General features: G+C 37.7%; 4 protein-coding genes across 4 annotated transcripts; 1 reads left to right on the top strand and 3 right to left on the bottom strand.

The window, feature by feature from the left end:
• Positions 1 to 7,209: 7,209 nt before the first annotated feature.
• CBG02625 lies at positions 7,210 to 10,048 on the bottom strand (the record flags this gene model as incomplete). The annotated part of the gene is given in 7 exon segments (XM_002630855.1): positions 7,210 to 7,505; positions 7,555 to 8,173; positions 8,188 to 8,410; positions 8,459 to 9,555; positions 9,613 to 9,738; positions 9,784 to 9,964; positions 10,011 to 10,048. 7 exon segments carry the CDS (start codon positions 10,046 to 10,048, stop codon positions 7,210 to 7,212), a joined length of 2,580 nt encoding a protein of 859 aa, XP_002630901.1.
• Positions 10,049 to 10,370: 322 nt separating this feature from the next.
• Positions 10,371 to 11,714, bottom strand: CBG02626 (the record flags this gene model as incomplete). The annotated part of the gene is made up of 3 exons (XM_045242498.1): positions 10,371 to 10,934; positions 11,247 to 11,362; positions 11,471 to 11,714. The coding sequence occupies 3 exons, from the start codon at positions 11,712 to 11,714 to the stop codon at positions 10,371 to 10,373; spliced, it is 924 nt and encodes a 307-aa protein (XP_045092254.1).
• A 1,844-nt stretch (positions 11,715 to 13,558) lies between these two features.
• Positions 13,559 to 16,762, top strand: Cbr-sma-6 (the record flags this gene model as incomplete). The annotated part of the gene is made up of 11 exons (XM_045242497.1): positions 13,559 to 13,689; positions 13,740 to 13,890; positions 14,215 to 14,304; positions 14,355 to 14,466; positions 14,546 to 14,701; positions 14,747 to 14,822; positions 14,873 to 15,090; positions 15,139 to 15,442; positions 15,490 to 15,661; positions 15,893 to 16,291; positions 16,682 to 16,762. 11 exons carry the CDS (start codon positions 13,559 to 13,561, stop codon positions 16,760 to 16,762), a joined length of 1,890 nt encoding a protein of 629 aa, XP_045092253.1.
• A 2,474-nt stretch (positions 16,763 to 19,236) lies between these two features.
• Positions 19,237 to 20,597, bottom strand: CBG02628 (the record flags this gene model as incomplete). The annotated part of the gene is made up of 4 exons (XM_002630858.2): positions 19,237 to 19,455; positions 19,523 to 19,790; positions 19,836 to 20,528; positions 20,578 to 20,597. 4 exons carry the CDS (start codon positions 20,595 to 20,597, stop codon positions 19,237 to 19,239), a joined length of 1,200 nt encoding a protein of 399 aa, XP_002630904.2.
• Between the last annotated feature and the right edge of the window lie 175 nt (positions 20,598 to 20,772).

Genomic DNA, 20,772 nt, shown 5'->3' with positions numbered 1-20,772 from the left:
CTGGATGACCATCAGTTGTTTCGGTTTTGGTTCTTTAAAGTTTCAAGTCATTGTACTTGTCACATTTTCTGTCAAAAGAGCGAGAACTAGTTATGAATGTAGTTCTGAAAATTTGAAGAAGGAGATGAACTTTTGGACATGTAACAGTATTGTTGTATGCTGTTGCGCTCCAATGAGAATGGTGTGGCAAAGTTTCAGGCCGATGGAAAACAAATAAATTGGGAGCAAAAGAGTACAATCTCAGTGTAATATAATGAAAGACGTAGAGAACAATTTTAAATTACTGTAAAACCTGTAAAGCAAGAGTTCCTAACTTTGGAATTTGAGTCAAACAGGGAAACTTATTGGACGGGTTTTAAACGGTATCGAATAGTAGATGACCCGAAGCATAGATACCTTAAAACGTGGAGCCTCAAAATACCGATTCGAAAAGCAATTCAGATTTCAAAGAGATAGAAAGGAACTATGTGCAATGAAAACCCTTCTTGAAAACCCAAAACGTTCAAAAATAGAAAAAGGGAAACCCCGAGTAGTGTCTCCCACCCCATCTTTCCCGTCTCCCAATCAACAGGAAATTGGGAGCCGTGAAGACGAAAAAGAAGGAGAAGAAAAACGGGAGCGGACGGAAGTCCGAAACGAGAATACCCGTTTCGTTTTATACCCGCCCCGAGGCTCCGCCCACTTTTTTTCGACTCGGGTTGTTCCGGGATCAAATTTTTTTTGTTTTTTTTTGGGTAACCTGGAAAGTACAAAAACTGTTATTATCTCACAGGAACTTTTTTGCACTCTAAGGAAAAGGGAACTAGGCCACGCCCCCTTATCACTGAAGGACAATAACATACCACTAGAACCATGTGTTATCCCTGATCAACTGGAATATTCATTTTTTCAGAGAAGTATCACTTGTCACGTAACTCTTCCTATCTTTCTGATGACTCTATAATTGGCACATATCCCAAATTTTTGTGTAGTCACTCGATACGTTTCAGTGACTTTTGAAGATGAAGAAGATGCAAAGCAAAACACAAAAAAAAAAGAAATATGAGTATATTCAATTTCTAAAGATAGATCCGAGAGAAAGATAATTGTCTTAGGAAAAGAGAATTCCTAAAGGTCCAATCTCGCCATGATTAACTAAACAAATCTCTTTGTTCCGTGTTTTTTTTTTCATCTGCCATTTTCATCTGAAATCTTGTTTTTTTTCACACTGAAAATTGTGACGTCTTCAGTATCAGAGACCGTCATAATTGAAATAAAACTCAAAATAATTTGGGCTAGTTGCTTTCCCATGGATAAATTTCAAAATGAACGATTGATTGATATGAGAATAACGGAACTTTTCGGGCCCATAAGAGATAAAGGTCCCATGAAAATATCAAAAATTCCCAAGAATAAAAAAAAGTGTTTTGATGTGTGTCATTTAAAGCGACTATTGGCAGGTGAATGATATGAATGACAGGGGTCCGAATGAAGTGGGCGGAGTCTGGAGAAGGAAAACATCTGCCACATGGAAGAGAGAAAAAAATAAGTTATTCATTTTGTGGGAGAATTCAAACTGAAGACCAAAGGAATTTGATACCGTTTACAGGAGGAGCAATAAGGAAAAATTCGAGAATGTGAAAAAAGAACAAAAACATGAAAGTGTCTGTTCCTTTAGAGTGGAGCTCCGAGTAAAAGTTTTTGGGACGCTTTTTTAAATGACAATTTTCAATCCCAACATAAAAAGGTAAAAAACCACTGTCGGCAACTTTAAAACAAGAAGCGTCCCCTCCCGTGGCCTAGGTTTCTCACTGCGCGGGAATTCCAATCCTCGTCCCTATTCGCCACCTTTTTCAGGCAAAAATTTAACTTGCAACGGCGTTTTGGGGGGTTTCGATTTTTTTAAATTTTGCCAAAGCAATATTATGAGAATCCATAAGTTCGGGAACGTTTTAATATTTAAAAAGTACAAGAAACATTTCTGATCGGTGGCCCTAAATTTCATTTTATCCAAGAGTCCTGAAAAATGAAAAGATAGTGAGAATGAAGGATGAGAAAAATGATGTGTAACAACCCGTTCTCATAAGAAAAACCATTCAAAGAAACCCAACCTAGAGGTCTACGTGTATTTTGTGTCTATCAAGAGTTTCGATTTGATTCACCTGCTCAAGAGTTCATTGGGAACTAAATGCAAAACAAAAATGAAAATAGAAAAAGAAGCTTCGAATGGGAAATGGAGCGAATTGATGCGGAACCCCTCCATTCACCGTCCATCACTCTATTCTTCCTGATAGAGAAGGAACGAATTCGTAAAAAACGAAAAGAAGAAAGGCTCCCCGAAAATGATATGTGTCTTTTGCAGATGTTCTTCGAGAGCTCCAATTGACGTCACACACTTCCTTGGATTATACTTTTTCCAGAAACTCCCACCCATGTCGAAAGTTATTTGGGTTTTCATATGTACCTAAATGGCAATTAGGACTAGCCAGATTACGTTGTGTTGGGTTTCTTTTCGAAAAGAAAAAAACTTCCTGTTCTGGTTGTTTCTAATAAAGTCCATACTCCGACTACAGCTGCACAATCTTTGCTCTAATAATAAAAAAAGTTGAGAATATGTATGATTTTATTTTTAGAGGAAGACGAAAAGAAAAAATGGGGAGGAGCCGCTCTCCGGGTGAGTAAATAAGGAAATTGAGAGGCATGTGTCGACAGGAAGAAGGGACCGGAAACAAAACACACGGAGAAACACCAAAAGACAGCACATGGTACAGGCAGGATTTTTCTTTAAAGATTACTCAGAAAGTTTATGTTTCATTTGAAAACATTCATAAATCAGGAAAAAATGAGGAATGGGTGGATAATTTGAACAGAATAAATAACTTTGAAAGATATTAAATTATGAGACCAGGTAAATTTTCTGCAGGGTAGCGCACAATTATTCGGACTGAGAAAAACGGGTACGTCTTTAGAAATAAGTACAGAAAAAGCTGTGTTAGAAGGGCTAAAATTTCGTTGAAACAAAATTTTCGTTGAAACACTTTTTTCCAAAAAAAAAACTGGCTCAATTTCCGTAAAGTCGTTAGATTTTCATGGATTTCGAACGAGTATTCACCGAATTTTTCAATTTAAAAAAATTTGAAAAAATGGCTTGAAAAATAGAAGGGTCCCTTATAATTGAAAGGCCCCTGTAATAGAAGGGCCCTCCAGAGGTACCACGGAACAATAAAAGGGCCGGACCTTCTAATACAGGTCTTACGGTAGTCTCAGGTTACTGGAGTTGTCACTGTGGGACCATCACAACCATCGACGTTTCTCTTGTACATCTCTAATTTTTTTGTACCAGAATAATATCAGAAGAAATAATTTATTAATTACCGTAGTCTCTTCACATGCTTCTGAAAAATTCCACAACAACTAAAGTCATCAGACTTGCAGACAACACCTCAATTCTGCTGTGCACTTTTTTCATAACTCCTCCCTGTTTTTTCGTTTTTCCTGTCCCTTCTTTACAGTAAAATATGAGACGTCTTCTCTTTTTGAAAAGAAAAACGTCTCAAATTCAACACATCCTTTCTATTTTCCTCTCCTTCTGTCTCGGATATCTTGAAAAAAACTCATTTACATAGGCCAAAAACTCTTTTCGTGAAATTTTCGAATTGCGAAGACAAAAAAATTTGGAAGTCAAATGGGTATTTCTCTTTTTCTTGTGTGTGGAAGAGAGAGAAGAAATGAGCAAAGAATGCTCCAATTAAGACTTAAATACCACCGAATTATTAGATAGAAGACAGATGCTGCCGTCAAGATGTTTGATGAGAAGTACGAGCACTTCGAGAAACATCTTCTTACTCTTGGAATACTAATTTCTGAACGTTCGTTGGTACAGAGCATAATTAAGTTAGCTCAAGAACTAGAAGGAAGGATTTAGTTGAACCAGGACTTGAAGGAGGTGGACAGGACACTTTTTAGAAGTTTTTTAGAGTTTGAGCATGCATTCTGACGTAACGGTGTACAGTGTTCAGTGTTCACACAGCTCGTTGCTCAATAAGACATACAAAAACGCATTTCAGTTGATTCTCAGCCATTTTGACCATTTTCAAGAGTCTAGAGCTCGACTGTCTGGTTTCCAAACACTTTGAAAACCTTATAGAGTGTAAAACATACCTAGAATGAAAACTTTGCATTCCCAGAACTTTTTGAAAACTCCTAGTTTTTTAGTTATGGTATTTGCCGATTTCTGAAGGACCTCCCTTTTCCTGTTTTTTACTGGAATTGGGAAAATCTTTCAGAAATCGGTGAATAGCTGAAGCACTAGGAATTTTCAAAAATTTCTGTGAATGCAAAGTTGTTATGCTTGGTCTGTTTCACACCATCCAGAGTTTTCAAAATGACTTGAAGTTTGACAACCGAGCTCCAAACCTCTGAAAATAATCAAAATAGCTAAAAATCCACTGAAAAAGGTTTTTGTATATCTTATTGACCAGTACTATATATCGCATCAATTGACCGTAGCTCAGCTGGTAGCGGCACGTCACCTTCAGCGATGGACCCACAAGTTCAACTCCTCCAGAGGCTTATTATAGAATTTCGATAAAATTATTGTTATGTTCCCCCACCTTCAAGGACTAGAACAAATTATTAAGTTGAACTAGGACTTGAAGTTCTACATACTTATTCTTCATAACAATCAACATCATTTCCTTAAGGCACAACAACAACTACCGTAGTCCAGAGCCAAAAAAATTGTTTATGGCCTTTATCTCGAAATAATGTGCCTAATCAAAAGATGATTATTTTTGAGTTTTCCCACTCGATAACATGTGTACATATTTCTAATTGTAAAATTAATTTTGTGCAAATCCAAAAAAGTTGTTTTAAGCCGAAGCATTCGTTCTCTGTGCTTTTTCCTTTGACAATAACAATGGAAATGGGTCAAAGAAGCAAAACGATTAAATTAACGGTTGCCTTCTTCTAGCGTGAATGATACTGAAGGAGAACGGAGAAAATGAAAAATAAAAAAGAAAAAGAAAAGAAAAACAGAGATGAAGAAGACGACATTCATATATCTCGGCGAGTGATCTGTAATTGGAAGAGAACATCTGTAAAAAGAAGGAAAAATAGAAGAGATGGAGGAAAATGGAGCATCCTGTGGCTGAATTCAAAATTACAGCATTCTTCTGAAAAGCAACACAAGCTAGCTAAACTTATTGGACAACAATGGAATCGGGGAGACATGGGTAGGAAACAAAACGAACGGAGAGAATAAGAAACAAATTGTTGACTTTGAGAAGAAGAAAAAACCATGGAATAACGAGAACCGAGAGGATCGGATTGTATAGAAACTTAAGTGGTGATACGTTTCTTAGGATTGGAGTTCTTTGGAATGGAGTTTGGTTTGAGACTTTGGGTTTTGATAAAAATAGGTCAATGTGGAACTTCCAGGGATGTTCGGGGCGGAATTCGGAATTAGGAAATCGGAAAGTTCAAAAAATTCCAAAAAAAATCCGAAATGAAATCTCGATAGGAAAATTTTCGAACCTTTTTTTGGAATCAAATTTTTTGGGATTTTTTCTGATCATATTCTTGAATTTCCAGCCAAATTTTCAAAAGAATTTTGAAACGTGTATTAAATATAAATTAGAAGGACCGGCCCTTTCATTTTTCCAAGGTTCCAAGGTACCGGAGGGTCCTTCTATTACAGGGGGCCTTCAATTAGAGGAGTCCCTTCTATTTTTCCGGCCGTTCTTTCCCCAAACATTTTTTATCGAAAATTCGACAAATATTTGTCAACAATTCATGAAAATCTATCGATTTCACCAAAATTGAGCAAGTTTTTGAGCAAAAAATGTTTTTTTCAATTTCTACCGTACGGAAATTTTTTGATTTCAAAACACATTCTGAAGGGAGTCCTTCTTCGCCGAGGGTCCTTTTTATTACGGGGGCTCTTCTATTAAAGATGTTATTCTAATACAGGTCTTACGGTAACCCCATTAGAGCTTTTTGGACTACGGTATGTCAAAGGTGCACACGAAAGGTTTCCTTGTGGGTCTTGAGCGGAATTACTCCGATTTTTTTTGCTTTTTCGATATCTGTTTGTCAACTTTTCACCAATTTTTCGCGTTTATGTTGGATTCTCAAATTTCGACATTCTGAAATTTTCAATCCGAATATTCCGAAATTCCCTAAGTCCGATATTTTCAAAATCAGAGTATTACGTAGTTCCCGAAGTTTGGAAACTCGGAATTTTCGACATTCTGAAAAATTCCGAACATTCCCTAAGAAAACACTTTAAAGGGGGACTTCGACCAAAAATTTTTATTACATTAAAATGTGTTAAAAGTTATCTATTTTCCGAATATTATTTTCTCACTGAAAATCCTCGTCCCCCGGCGGCACCTTTTGTTTGAATTTTCTTCCTTTTCAACGCCGTTTTTCGGGGATTTCGGATTTTCTTTGAATTTTTCGCAATAATATTTGAAAAATAGATAAATTTTAACACATTTTAATGCAATAAAAATTTCTGGTCGGAGTCCCCCTTTAAAGCGTTTAACTTTAAGATGAATAACATTTGCAACAAGTTTCCATGAATTAGATTTCGTCTAGACGATTACCGCTTTCTCAGAAAAAAAGAGAAAAGTTTTCAACACGCATCCGTCGTCATCTAATTTCAGTTGACACGAGAAAAAGTGTCGATTTACTTTCTTTTCTCCACATCAGGTGATCTCGTAAACTCATTAGATAGGAGGGACCACCCACTAAAAAAGAAAGTGACAATCACAAAGTAGATGATCACGTCGATGTGATCTTCAAAGGAGCCATCTTCTTCTGAAGACGTGACATCAACAACAGTGGAGAAAATTTAGAGACGACCTAAAAGTTTGGGAAAAGAGGGGGAGATTGGGGAGGACAATTGGAAGAGAGAAAACTAAATTCCTCGTGTTGTGATCTATTCTTTTTCTCTCTAAAATTGGCTCAAGGAAATTGGACGTTGAGCAGGAAGTTTGGTCGGTGCACGTAACTTTTTAGAATGTCCGAAAAGTCGTAAGATTACCTGTACCACTCGCCGAATGAATTGGATTATGATGTACAAAATTTTAAAGCAGATAAATTGTTTATGCGGCTACCTAAATTCTCTTTGAAACAGGGTGAAAACTAGAAGTAAATTAATAAATATATAATACATCTTCAAAATATATTAGTTTTATAAATTAAAAGGGTAAAAAAAAGGCGAAATCAGTATGCAAAAGATGGCAGCTCGATCTCAAAGACATTTTTCGGCTTAGTCGGTCTTCCGATGTCTCGAACTTTTGTTGTTTCTCCATTTCGAACCAAAAGACGAGCGATGGATTTCGACAAATCGCCTCTCTCATTCAGAGATTCATTAGTATTGACTCGTTCTTCGAAGTCGGTATTCCGAATTTCGGAAAGGATACTTCCAGTGAGCTCTTTCTCTTTTCTATCTTCTTCGATTGGATCGAATGAAGCATTAGCATATGCTTTGAGATCATCGACAGTTGATGCGTTGAGTTCTGGAACTAACTGGAGCTATAGCAATCTGGGGGAATGATAAAAACTTACTTGGCGGATTGACAATTGAGAATATCGTATTTCTTCTGCTCTGTTTTCTACTAATCGGCGGTGTCCAATCAACTGACATATCAACCGAAACATCATCAATACCAACTGTCTTGTATCCATCAGGCGATTCTCTGCCATCCGTCGAATCAAAGTTCTGTCCATCCTCCCTCTGCCAACTGTCTCCATTTCCATCTCTTCCGTTCAAACTCATATTGAACGGCACAAATAGACGTGATGCATCTTTTCCAGAAGCTTTCAGAGACTCAGCTACATCTTCGATATTGAACAGCAGGGCATGATCACCTTCGGTTATCGTCCTGGGCGTGCCTTCCGGAATTGTTCCGTTCACAGCGGTAGAGGACAGTGGATCATCGTTCATCGGGGATTCCTTGACACTGAGAAGAAGGTTGAGACCAGGAATTCCACGTTGGGCTCGACAGCCAACGACATGTTGTACTTGCTGGCAAAGGGAAGGATTGGCAATCAATTGGGCGGATAGATTCATATACTTGGCAACGATATTGTGAATACTGTTTCGTTTCGCATCGCTGAAGTTCTGTTTAGTGTCTAAAGCGAGTTGTTGAAGTGCCATAGACAGACGGAACAGCTCAACCAAAGATTCTCGAATCCAACTTCAATGCACAACAAGCTCATCGTGCATAGAATTGCATCAGCGTGCGTGCTGAGATCAGTTTCATCTGCAGCAGCAGCAGCTCTCCATAGCATATAGGTGATATCGCCAATGTGCTTTCTCATGAACATTTGATCGGCTCTTGAGCATTTCTCGACGGTTAACTGTACATCAGCAACATCTAACTCGTATCCGAGATGAACGAGATTCGCAGCATTGTCGTGTCTAAAATGATAGTAGTTTTTTAAGAAGCATAATGAATTATTTAGTTACCTATCAAGGAGAGTATGGAAAATCTGTTGGGTAGCCAATCGAACTTGCGGATCACGAACCAAGGCAAGGCGTAGAAGAGTATCCAGGAATGAATCAGTGAATACTGTGGCTAAATAGGCAGTTCTGTATTTGGTGGCAACTTTGAGAAGGGTTTTGACAAGGACATGTTGCAAGAATTCTTCTCCTTGCTTTGATTTTCTTTCATCAAGATTCGGAATATTTCCAACTGTGAACATCATCATTTCAACTTTTTGATAGTCAGGAAGAGCGTTTGCAAAGTCTCCCATAGCATTTATTAAAGCTTCTTGATACATCTTCTCAGCTGGTTGATCACTACATTTTCCACTTCTTTCAAAATCAACAGAAGTGCGAAGATGTTTGAGAAGAGAATTGAAAATTGAGAGCAAAAGTGGGCCGATAGATGTTCCAGCAATCGAAACAATGCTTGAGAGAACTGTAGCGATTCCAATTCTTGTGGATGCATCAGCTGAACACATACTGTCCAAGTGATTAATCAGCTCTTGTATCACAAAATAGCTGTTTTGACTTTGAATACTGTAGATAATTGCTCGGAATACGTGAATGGCAAATGATGGAGGTGGCGACCAACGTTTATGGAGATCCATATGTTTCAGAACTGGCTCGATAACTGCTCTCAAGGACCCAAATGAAGCTTTTCCCATCAACTCTCTCAAACAACGATCCGAGAGCACTTTCGGTGTAGCTTCATCGTCTCCTCTGTGAGATTGTGTCGAATCCGTAAAGTTATTATCAAATTTCGGAATGTGAGACGAAGAAAATCCACCATTATCATCAGGTTCTTGAAGATTGAACAATATAGAAGGAACGATTTTATCCATGTGCTGCTGCTCCCAAATATTCGGATGAAGATCGTCGGTTACTGATTTCCACACAACTCCTCGGAGACCTCTCAACCCAGCACAACGCGCTAATCGGAAATCTTCTCCATATGCAGCTTGCGGATTGGCGTGACACATTTGAGAGAACTTGTCAATAAAGAAGTCGTACTGGCGGTGATAGGACGGTGAACTCTCTTCTATGTTGGAAAATGTGACGAATGAGTCAGTGGCCAGTTGCTGAAATAACCACCAACATTAATTTTATCCTCCTACGCATGAATTACTAATTCCCACCTCCATTTTTGCATTGTTGCTCTCCAACAGTCGTTGAACCATTCTCAAATGATTCTCACTGAACTGCGGAAGACTAGGCGAACTGTGACATGCTTGAAGAAGTTGATCCATCGCTTCAACTGCTATCTGAAAGACGGATAAAGTTCTAACTTTATTTATCGATTTTCTCACCTTGACTTGAACAGGACGCTGTCGATTCAAATCCCGAACCATTCTCATCACTAGATATTCTCCAATTCTTTCAAGTTTTTCCGGATGAGAAATAGCATAAAATGTCAGCTTCTGCATATTGGAATGGAGTAATCCATCGGTAACTGCCCGTGGATATATTGAATCCACCAATCTCCGATATCTGCAATAAGAGTTATTAGTTGGTGTCGAAAATCGGTAAACTTTACCTTGGCTTGCATGGTGTACAACAACACAATCCATTCATGTCGCTTGTCTTCTTTGGTTTCAATTACTGAAAACATGAATTATTATTTTAATTATATTTCACACAGATTTTGCAAAGAGCGAATACAGAAATTGAACGAATTTATGTTCATTCAAAGTTTTGTTTTTAGAGAATCGATAATTTTCCGGTTGAAAAAAAACGCAAAAAGGAGGTCAGCAAGTGCGCCCCTTGTAATGATCCCTCTTTTGCGCGGATTTTCAAATATAAAAAAATAATATTTGTGGACGGCTCTGAAGATATTTCCAATAGAAAAAAAACAAAGAATTCCCTCAATAACATTTATACAGAGGCATAGTTCAGTTCAATGAAGAGAAGCAAGTTCAGTTGGAAATTTCTCGCGATTCGCGTCGTGAAAACGGCGGACAATCTCTTCGGCAATCGCTGAAAGATGATAAAATCTGTTCTGAAGATCTTCATGAAGAGTTGAATGAAACAAACCATCAGTGGAATTTCCATCCATCAGCATCCCATTCACATCAAAGTTGTCCAGTTTCACCTCAGACAGATCACGGAATAGTGCGATGCCGTGTGGATACAACATCTTGCTCAACATTTGCAAACCATTTCCGCCAAAAATAAAATCTTTGAGTCCGTCTGGAATATTCTCGATTCGTCCTGGAGACACATTTTTCATTGTCGTCGCTTCAGTTCCCGTACTGTGTTTTCTTTCTTGCAGAAGTTGGGCGGGACCGGGAACTGAACAAAGAAAAAAGTAAAAAGAAATTATGATTTCGGAACCTTTTGTGTCTTTTCCAATCCAAAAATAATCTGCTTTCGGATATTTACAAAGAGGCACTTCGTGTGGTGTTCCATCAGTAATGAGTGTTAGTTTGATGTATTTAATGGAAGACTCCGGGAGTTGGTACTGAAATATTCACTACTTTTCTGGTACGAAAAAAATCATTGAAGATCCCACAACGAAAACTACAGTAACCTAAAGATATTATTTTATGTTAATTTAAAAGGAATCAATAAGGAGATAGATGTTTTAGAAAATCAACTTAAAATTTCAATTTTTCGAGGTTTTTGCAGATCTATTAAAATACCATCGATTCTAAATGCTTCTAAATAAGTAACTTTTGTGCAGAGGTTTTGAATCACTCTGGATTACTGTAGAATTGCAGAAAAAACAAATTCCGCACAATAATGAAAATATGAGTTTTTATTAAATTTTTACCGATAACAAAAAAGTGTCCTTCTGCTTGATGACCCCTTTGCTACGGTTACAAGACAGCTGTGGATCGAAATTTCTTTTGGTGGTGACACGAAGTTTGAAGTCGATTTGAGGGTATTCTGGAACCAAATATTATTATCAAAACTCATAAATCAAGAAACTAATAAATTCTAAACCTAGACCAATTCAGGCCGCCCACAATTTCTCAGAATCTCCTCTACACTCACCCAACTCTCCACTATTCAAAAGGATACTTCCTCCCCAGATGCGTTGGTTTCCGTCCTCTCCGGTTGTGATGGGCAGTAAGCCAAAGAACGAGATGCGTAAACCCGTCCGGTCGAGCATTACGTATGGCGTTTTGTAGGCGCACATGTGCTCCAGGTATCGGTCAACTTCGTCGTAATTCTTCTCATCGTTCCCGTTTACTTCTTCGGGTGGTGTCGTTGTTTCAACATTCTCGTTTTGTTTCATTTCAATTATTATCAGCTTTGCTCACGATAATTGATAAATCTTCTCCAGTTGAAACTGATGCCTATCCTGGCTGCTTCTCCCACGTATCCCAAATCTGACCTAAAAACCAAAATTTGCATCTTTTGAAGAGTTCACGCCTGAAAAATCAAACCTTGTGGTCCATTTACTACCTCTCGGGTTGCCCAGGAGATCCTCATTGGACGTCAACTCCTTCTTCTTCTTTTTGGAATACTACACTTTTTACACTTTCTATTTTTTCCCGTATATGTGTCACATGTTGCCTTATTGAGTACTAATGAACTTCGTTTGATATTGGAGAGAGAGTTATGATTTCGAAGATCATCAAAAACAGAGTACACTGGTTTTTCATTTCCTCTTCCCTTTTGCTCCAAGGCTAACATTTCAAATCCAATTTTGATTGAATCCGGTTTTTTTTCCTTTTCTAGTAGGGGGCGTTTTGATATGAATACCAGAGTGTGGGTTTCTGATTTTGGAGGTTGGAGATTAAAATTTAACAAAAATCTGAAACTCTGGAATTCTGAAATTCTGAAATTCTGAAATTCTGAAATTCTGAAATTCTGAAATTTTGAAATTCTGAAATTCGAAAATGCTGGAATTCGAAAATGCTGGAATTCGAAAATACTGGAATTTTGAAATAATTGAATACTGAATTTCAAAAATTTTGAAATTCTGAAATTCGAAAATGCTGGAATTCGAAAATGCTGGAATTTTGAAATAATGCAATACTGAATTTCAAAAAGTCTGGAATCAGAACTTCTGGTGTTTCTTTTCCACAGGTTCGTTTTTTTGTACCAGAATAGTATTTGAATTTCGAATACATTATATTTTTCAATTTTGCCTAGACTATTGCTTGTCATTTTGAATAGAAGGGGATTGTATGTGCTTTTCTATTTTGCTCTCCTACTAAACAATTTTTTGAACAATTTTTTAGCAAAAATTTCAGTATATGCTTTTTTTTGAATTCCATTTAAAATTAGTGTCTTCTCCATTTTTCCAAAACCAGCTTCAATTAAGTGTGTCTATTAACATCTTCCGGTTCGTCTACCGACTCACTTCAAAAGAAAGTAACAATGAGATATTAAAAAGAAACACCTGGCGTAGTATGCCCTCTTCTCCACAACAACACCACCCTATTCATCAATCCAATCTATCTTCAATTTCTCAGAAAAATGGCGCCACGCCATTTAATGGCCCCTTGGTTTTATGGGGTGGCGCGACAGAAAGGCGCCGCCCTTCACAGTTCGTCTCTCTGACAAGTCATGGATTGAATTTGGCGCAACCATACTTGTAATCCGATAGAACTTTGCTAGCCTTGCCATCTTTTTTGCCAGAATCAATATTTTGGAAAAACTAAATTAGATATGATAGACCCGGCCCGGCCCGGCCAGGATCAGCCACTTTATGGCTTATAAATTTGTTCATATATAGCCTATAATATAGAACACAATTTCCAAATATCGAAATTGTGTAGTCCTCGTCAAGTTCTATCATGTCTAATTTGATTGGTTTAAATAAACAGATCTTAAACGAAAATATAACAGAGCCAACGAAAACCTGCCAGTGCCCGTTTTACAAGTGTGGGCGCAACTTGTCATACTCCCCAGTTCAAAATATCCCTTCGATCAGTCTGTCCACTGATAAAAGAGAGGTAGTAGAGTGATAGAAACGAAGGTATCACACACAATATAGTACGAGACGGAGGAGGAAACGGCTTGGCAAACAGTCTCTCTATCTCTACTTCTACCTTTTACTCGTTATCTTCTTCTTGTTTTTTGTCTTCATTAACAATTTCTCAATCAATTTTTTCGAATAATCTCAGAATAATGAATATCGTCTTCTTGTTCCTTCTTGTTTTTGGATTTAGTCATTGTGCGGTTGATTACGATCAGTATGACGATGAGGATTTAGCGTTGAGCATTCCAAAAGATGCAGTTGGTGTCCCAAAGGAATTCAGGTGATAAAAAAGATTTGAGACACAAATTTTAAAAATTATCAATTTTTCAGACGCCGTGTTTTGAAAGAGATGGCAATTCGACAGAAGCCTAATGATATTCCCAAAAATCGTTGCTACTGCAATTATGATGAATCGATTTGCGGAAAGAACATGACGTGTGTGAAAATGGATGGAGCCGCTTGCTATCATGCTGTTGAAGAGGTAAGTTACAGTAAAACCTGTATTAGAAGGACCAGTCCTTCTATTGTTCCGAGGCATTTTCGGACGGCTCTTCTATTTTCCGGCTATTTTTCTTTAAAAATATCAAAAATTTCGCGAATTCAAGAAAATAGTTTGATTTCACCAAAATTGAGCAAACTTTTTAGCACAAAAGTGTGTTTCAATAAGTTTCTGAGAATTTGTGAAAATTTTGGTATATTTTCACTAAAAACGTACGAAAATGAAAAGCTTCAAACAAAATTTTCTACTAAAGGGGCCCTTCTAATACAGGTTTTACGGTAACCTGTTTAATTTTTGTAATTGCAGAAGTACAACAAACATGAAAAACGAATGGAAACTCAACACAAATGGGGTTGTGCCACATTGGAAAGGGGAAGTGGAGCCTCTCATCTTACGGTAATTCTTTGAAGAGATTTTTCCAAATTTCAAATCATTTTCTTTTCTAGTGCAACTCCTGGAGAGCTGCTCATCATTCACCCAAAAGCATCGGATGTTGCTACGAGGGAAACTTTTGTAACAAAGATTTGGTACCCCCACCTTACGTTCATCATCATAAAGGTTCATTAATTTTAAGTTTAAAAAAAATTTAAGTTTAAGTTTTTTTTATTTAAAAATTAAAAAAAAATTAAAATTTCAGAAAAAGTTCTTCAAGAAGAAGACAATAGCTACAACGAGACCAATTCTTCATTCAATAATGTCATAAATGGGATAGAGATGTTTTTCATAATCATTGCAGTTGGAATGATTGCATTTGGAGTTGTCTGGTGGGCGTATCGTCGTCGTTCAAGATCTGGTAACTCAGAAAAAAACAGATAGAGTTATACAATTAAATTTATAGCGAAGGAAAAACCAGTCTCTCTATCGACTGAGTCTTCCTACTGGGACGAGAAGAGAGCGATGATGGAAGATTCTGGGTAAAATAATACATTTTCTAGAATTTCAACTAATGTTTTTTAAAGTTCAGAAGCGGCTCTGGACAAGCTGCATTATTGCAAAGAACCGTAAGACAAGACTTGACAATCATTCAAACAATCGGACAAGGAAGATATGGAGAAGTACGGAAAGCGTTGTATCGTGGAAGCTACGTGGCAGTGAAGACGTTCTACACAACAGATGAGGATTCGTGGAAGAATGAACGAGATGTGTATCAGACAAATATGATCAATCATGAGAACATTCTACGTTAGTTTTTGAATATGTGTCGTGTTTCACTGATTTAGAAGGTTTCAGAATTTGTGGCTGCTGACATCTGGAGTGAAGAAGATTCTATGACAAAGATGCTTCTGATCACAGATTACCACGAACTTGGGTCCCTTTCTGATTATTTGTGTCGTGAGGAAACATTAACCACAGAAGAAGCGCTTCGACTGATTCACAGCTGTCTATGTGGAATCGAACATCTGCATGCTTCAGTGCAAGGAACTGGAAGTTTCAGAAAACCTGAAATTGCACACAGAGATATCAAATCGAAGAATATTATTGTGAAAAGACCGAATGTTTGCTGTATTGCGGATCTTGGTCTAGCTCTCAGATAGTGCGTTTCATTCTTATTTCTTCTAGTTTCAATTTTTGAATTTTCAGCCAGAATAACGAAATAATTCCCCAAAAGTATAATGTGCAAGTTGGAACGAAACGTTACATGGCTCCAGAACTTTTATCGAACACCTTGAATCCTCAAGATTTCTCACAATTCAAAATGGCAGATATCTATTCGATGGCACTTGTTATGTGGGAAATTGTCATTCGAGTTGAAGTACGTTTACCGTATACACTTTAAACTTATTTTGTCTAATTTATTTCACCTCTCGTAAAAGATATCAAAAAGTGGTCAACGGACAAAATATTTGTGGTATTATAATAAACATTTTGTCAGTGGACCACTTTTTGATATCTTTCACAGGAACCAAGATAAATTGTCTCAAAGTTAACCGTTTGAGTGTTTACGATAAATGAGAAAACCGATAACTTTAATCATATTTTCCAGGTGAATACTTGTGAAGAAGTGTCGGCTCTAGATGAGACAGCTGCGGATCACAGTGCATCGAGTGGAATTGGAGAGTCAATAAGTTCGTCAGACAACTACTCCAGAATACAACGCCATCAGAAGCAAAAAGTTGAGAGCCCTGCCTCTCTGAAAGCCAAGCCATACATGCCTCCATTCGATGGAATTGTACACAACGATCCAAGTTTTGATGACATGAGAGAAGTAGTTTACGTTCGGAAAGTTCGTCCGCCACCGGAATTAGCGTGGAAGAAGGTTCCAGTACTTCATAAACTGAGCAAACTGATGGAGGATAGTTGGCATGCAATGCCTCACTTCAGACATACAGCTTTGAAGCTGAAAAAAGAGACCACCAAGCTCATTGAAATGACTGATAGACAGGTAGAAAATTTGAGATATATTTGTGAACAGGGCCCTTCGCGGGCCCTGCGCTAGTTTCTATCAAAATCAATATTCTCAGACCAACTAAAATAGATATGATAAAACTTGACGATTACTACAAAATGATACTATTTGGAAAACATCTTGCCTATGAACAAAGTTATGAGCCATAAAGTGGCTTATCCGTGCCGGGCTGAACCCTTACTGTTTGTTCGGCCCGTTTCGTCTGCAACTTTGTTCGTAGACAAGATACATTTTTCCACATAATATTATTTTGTAGTACTCGTTGAGTTCTATCATATCTATGTAATTTAGTTGATCCCAAAATATTGATTCTAAAAGAAACTATGACAAGAATGAGCCTTTGAAATAATATTTTTGAGATTTCAGAAGCAACAACAAGGAAAAGAAATGTTCCAACAGCAAGATAGCTGTCTCGTGGAATCAGCCACTAACAGATATGCATGTTAAAATACTTGTCACTTTTTTTTCTCCCGAGTATCTGTATTTTATGATCTCCTTTTTTCCGAACGCCGCAATTGTCTCTTTGTGAAAATTCTGTAATAAACGAGTGTCCCCTAACTTGCAAAGTATACATTTTCTTCTGATAATTAGATGACAATCATGTCCATCATCACTGCGTTTCCTTGTCAAATACCTTTTGATAAGAACAATTACTTTCTTTTGTGAGCTGGGAAAGAAGAAGAGAAGGCAGGAGCAAACAGAATTATCAGTTCACTATCTCTCTCCTTCTCTTCCATCCATTTGAATCTATCTGGATTGGTTTGCACCACACAACCAACACGTTTGAAGGCAAATATAAGTTTAGAATATGTAGTTGATAAGATTGTACAGGCGCCGTGTCTATTCCAATGACTAAAACAATGCAATCGGAGAACTAAAAAAATTATTATAAGAATAAGGGTATTATCTCGGCTCCTGTGAAAGACATCAAAATTTTGTCAACTGTCGTCAAAGTATTGGTGATATCATGCTAAATAATTTATTAGTTGACAACATTTGGCTATCTCTCCCAGGAATCCAGATAATTGAGCTCAAAGTTGACGGCCTGGGTGGGCTTATGTTAGAGGAAATACCGTAAGTATTACTGTAGTTTTATTCTAACCAGGTTCTTTATTGGAATCGAGAGTGCCCAGAAAACGTCCAGAAACATCATTTCAGGTTATTTATTTCTCACCAAATGAATTATGAGAAGAATATAATGCTATACTTAATAAAAATAATTCTGAATGGTAGCTTCCGGAACCACATTTCTCTCTTGCTCTTTCTAACAAAGCTGTGGCGAACTTACGAACCTGGACCCCCTTTTTACACCCTCAAAAAGCAATCAATAACCAAAAAACCTGTAATAATTCAAAAATGAAACCATTATTAATCAAGTCTTGGACTAGAAAATGTGCATAATATCGCGTGCTTGGACATGATTTTATGTCACCTTTCCAGCTCAAGAACAAGAGGTTTCTAGAATATTAATAGACAGTAGCAATAGAATAAGAAAGACACAGATAGAAAGCACGGGACAAAGTCGAATGAATAGTGTTTTCGACCATGCAACGTCACCCTTTTATAGTGTCACAAAAAGTAGGTGGGCTCATGGTGTTCTAGTGTAGGAGACGCAGAAATTCTCCTATCAAAGAAGTGGGCGGGGCCATCGATAACGAATTGGTCGATTGGTGGAGAATAAGAGAGCAGTCGTCCTGTCCGAATGAAACATTTGAGTGGTGTGGTTGGGGGAGGTACCAGGTGTGCGGCGGATGGATAAAGGCTCATTAATATAACGATGTGAACTTTAAACGAGAGAGAAAGGTTGGGAACAAGGGTTGAATTTGGTATTAAAATTTAAAATAATGGCTTTGGGAAATGAGAACGTGAGAGAAGAGCAGGGAAAAAATGTAGAATTGTCCATTGTGTTATGATCAAAATTGTGAGAGGAGTCTAATTTCCGGTACATGAAACGGGTAGTATCTAGAAAGCAGGACTAGGAAATAGATTGAAAAAAGAAGAAATAATTATATAACTTTTAGGAAGTAATACAAATTCCTGAAGAATTGCGAAAATCCGTTCAATAATAGTAAAGATACCGTAATAACTCTAATAGGAGGACATACAAACTGCAAACTTTGGCCCAATATATATCGTTTACTGTTAGAGATATCAGAAAATTATCAATTGACAAACTATTTTGGATGACATAATTAACATATTATCAGTTGACCACTTTTTCATATCTTTCACAGGAACCGAGATAAATTGACTCAAAGTTGATGGTTTGGGGGGGGGGTGTTCCATAAGAGAGTTTACGGTGTGTAAATTGTTGTGCGCCAAGGGAAAGCTCTAAATTAATAGTTCCAAATTTTTGTCATAAAACTCTCGAGCAAATGGATCGTTATCAAGCAAAGGGCCCGAAAATATAGAAAATTCGTAAAATCTCAATGTGTATTCGTCTTTGCCAAACTTTTTACGTTTACAGGAATTATCTGGCCAATCGACCAAGAACATTTTCTCATGCCAGAAAACCTGAAATGCAAGGCCCCCATAACTTTCAACTTTGAGCCTATTTTTCTCGGTTACTGTCAAAGATATAAAAAAGTTGTCAACTGATAAATTGCTCATCATAATATCAGAAGTGTTTTTTCAGTTGACATGTTTTCGATATCTTGCATAGGATTTGAGATAATTGAGCTCAAACTAGACACCTTCTATTACAGGTCCTTCCATTACAGGTTTTACGGTACCTAGAGTTTACCTATTTCAATTGAAGATTCGAAAAATTGATGAGTGGTACTGTGGGTAAATGAAAAACATATACAGTAATCAATTACGACCAGGATCACCCAATTTATCAAAATAGATTCATAAGACAATTTTCAAAGGACCGTTTCATTTCAGAATTCAGTGAGATCTCATTTTTTATGTACAGCGTATCAGTTATTGGTCGGTGGGTCCGAACTCTTCTCGGGTCCCTGCAAGACACTCGCATCTCCTGCTTCAAACTTCTGATTCAATTCCTCCAACTTCTCTTTCAACTTTTCTGCAGTTGGTCTCTTATTCGGGTCATGGTTCCAACACTCGTTGAGCACAATCATCATCTCTCTGGGCATCCCATCCGGAGGTGGCATTCGGTATCCAGCTCTCACTTTTTGCTGTAAAACTAACCACAATGTTAACTCTTTTCTCCTTGGCATTCTTATCACTTTCTTATCAGCTCACCTTCACTGTGTACCCCTTCCACTCATGGTACGGTGACTGGTACGGAGTAATGAAGAACTCCCAAATCATAACTCCAAATGCATAGACGTCTGTGTTGAAACGGGTTTCTCCATTGTTCCAAACTTCTGGAGCCAGCCAACGGACGTTGAGCGGTTTCGAGAGATCCACTTTGTAGACTGCGGTGGCACGACACATTCCGAAATCGGCCATTTTGACGACTCCATTATGAATGAGACAGTTTCTGGCGGCAATGTCACGATGGATACAGCTGCAAAAACATTATATAGAACCTAAAATTCTCTAAGTTTATCACTTTTTCTTATGCAGGTAGTCCATTCCTGCAGAAGCCATGTAGGTATATTGAACTCTACGATTGACCTTCAAATCTGGTTTCTCTCTTAAAAGATCTTCAACAGCACCTCCATTACAGAATTCAAGAACCAGAAGATATGGAAAATCGTCAAGAATAAATCCATAAAACTTGACAATATTCGGATGATCGTAGAGTTGCATAACTCTTGCTTCCTTCATCATATCAGCCAATCCCTCTTCGTCCGTTCCTTCCGTGTCCAGCTTTTTGACAGCAATCACCGCGTTATTCTTCGCCAAACGTCCCTTATAAACCGTTCCATAGGCACCCGAACCAATTTGTTTTTTAAAGTTGACATCTCGATGCATCAATTGGAATTTTCCCTTTGCAATGGCTCGTTTCAATGCCACCTTTTCTCCTTTAATTTCGATTGTTTCCGCTTTCAACGAATCAATCAGTTTTCCAATATTTCCAGCCGACCGGGTTCCGAGTTTTGCGGAAGTTGAATTCCGTTTTATTTCGTATCGGCGGATTCCTTTCTTCAAGCGAACAGCAAGATGGAATTGGAGTTTGTTGAGTTCAGCAACCGTTCTACTCGTCACCATGAAGTCTCCTTCATTGACCAATAATTGATCTGCATCCTGATTCATGAGTGCTCCATGGAAATACGGTAAGTTGAGGTCATCTTCAGCAATCCTAAAAATGTTAATCTCAAGTTTCAATGCTTGAAATTCTTCTGTAAAACCTCTCTCTATTCGGCGCCATATCATGAACACTTTTTGATTATTTGAACGAGAACTATAGCTTTATAAACCTGCGAGTACTGCCAACCAGATCCAATCGATTTCAAGACTGAGTTCTGCTCTCAACCTCGCGACACGATTTCCATGCGACATGATTGGTGTCACGAATAAAACTGTTATTTAAAAGAATATATTTA

The sequence above is a fragment of the Caenorhabditis briggsae genome, assembly GCF_000004555.2.
Source record: "Caenorhabditis briggsae complete genome, chrII, whole genome shotgun sequence".
In the NCBI taxonomy this organism is placed as follows: Eukaryota; Metazoa; Nematoda; class Chromadorea; order Rhabditida; family Rhabditidae; genus Caenorhabditis; species Caenorhabditis briggsae.
Note: the sequence above shows the minus strand (reverse complement) of the source record. Positions and strands in the feature narration are given on the sequence as shown.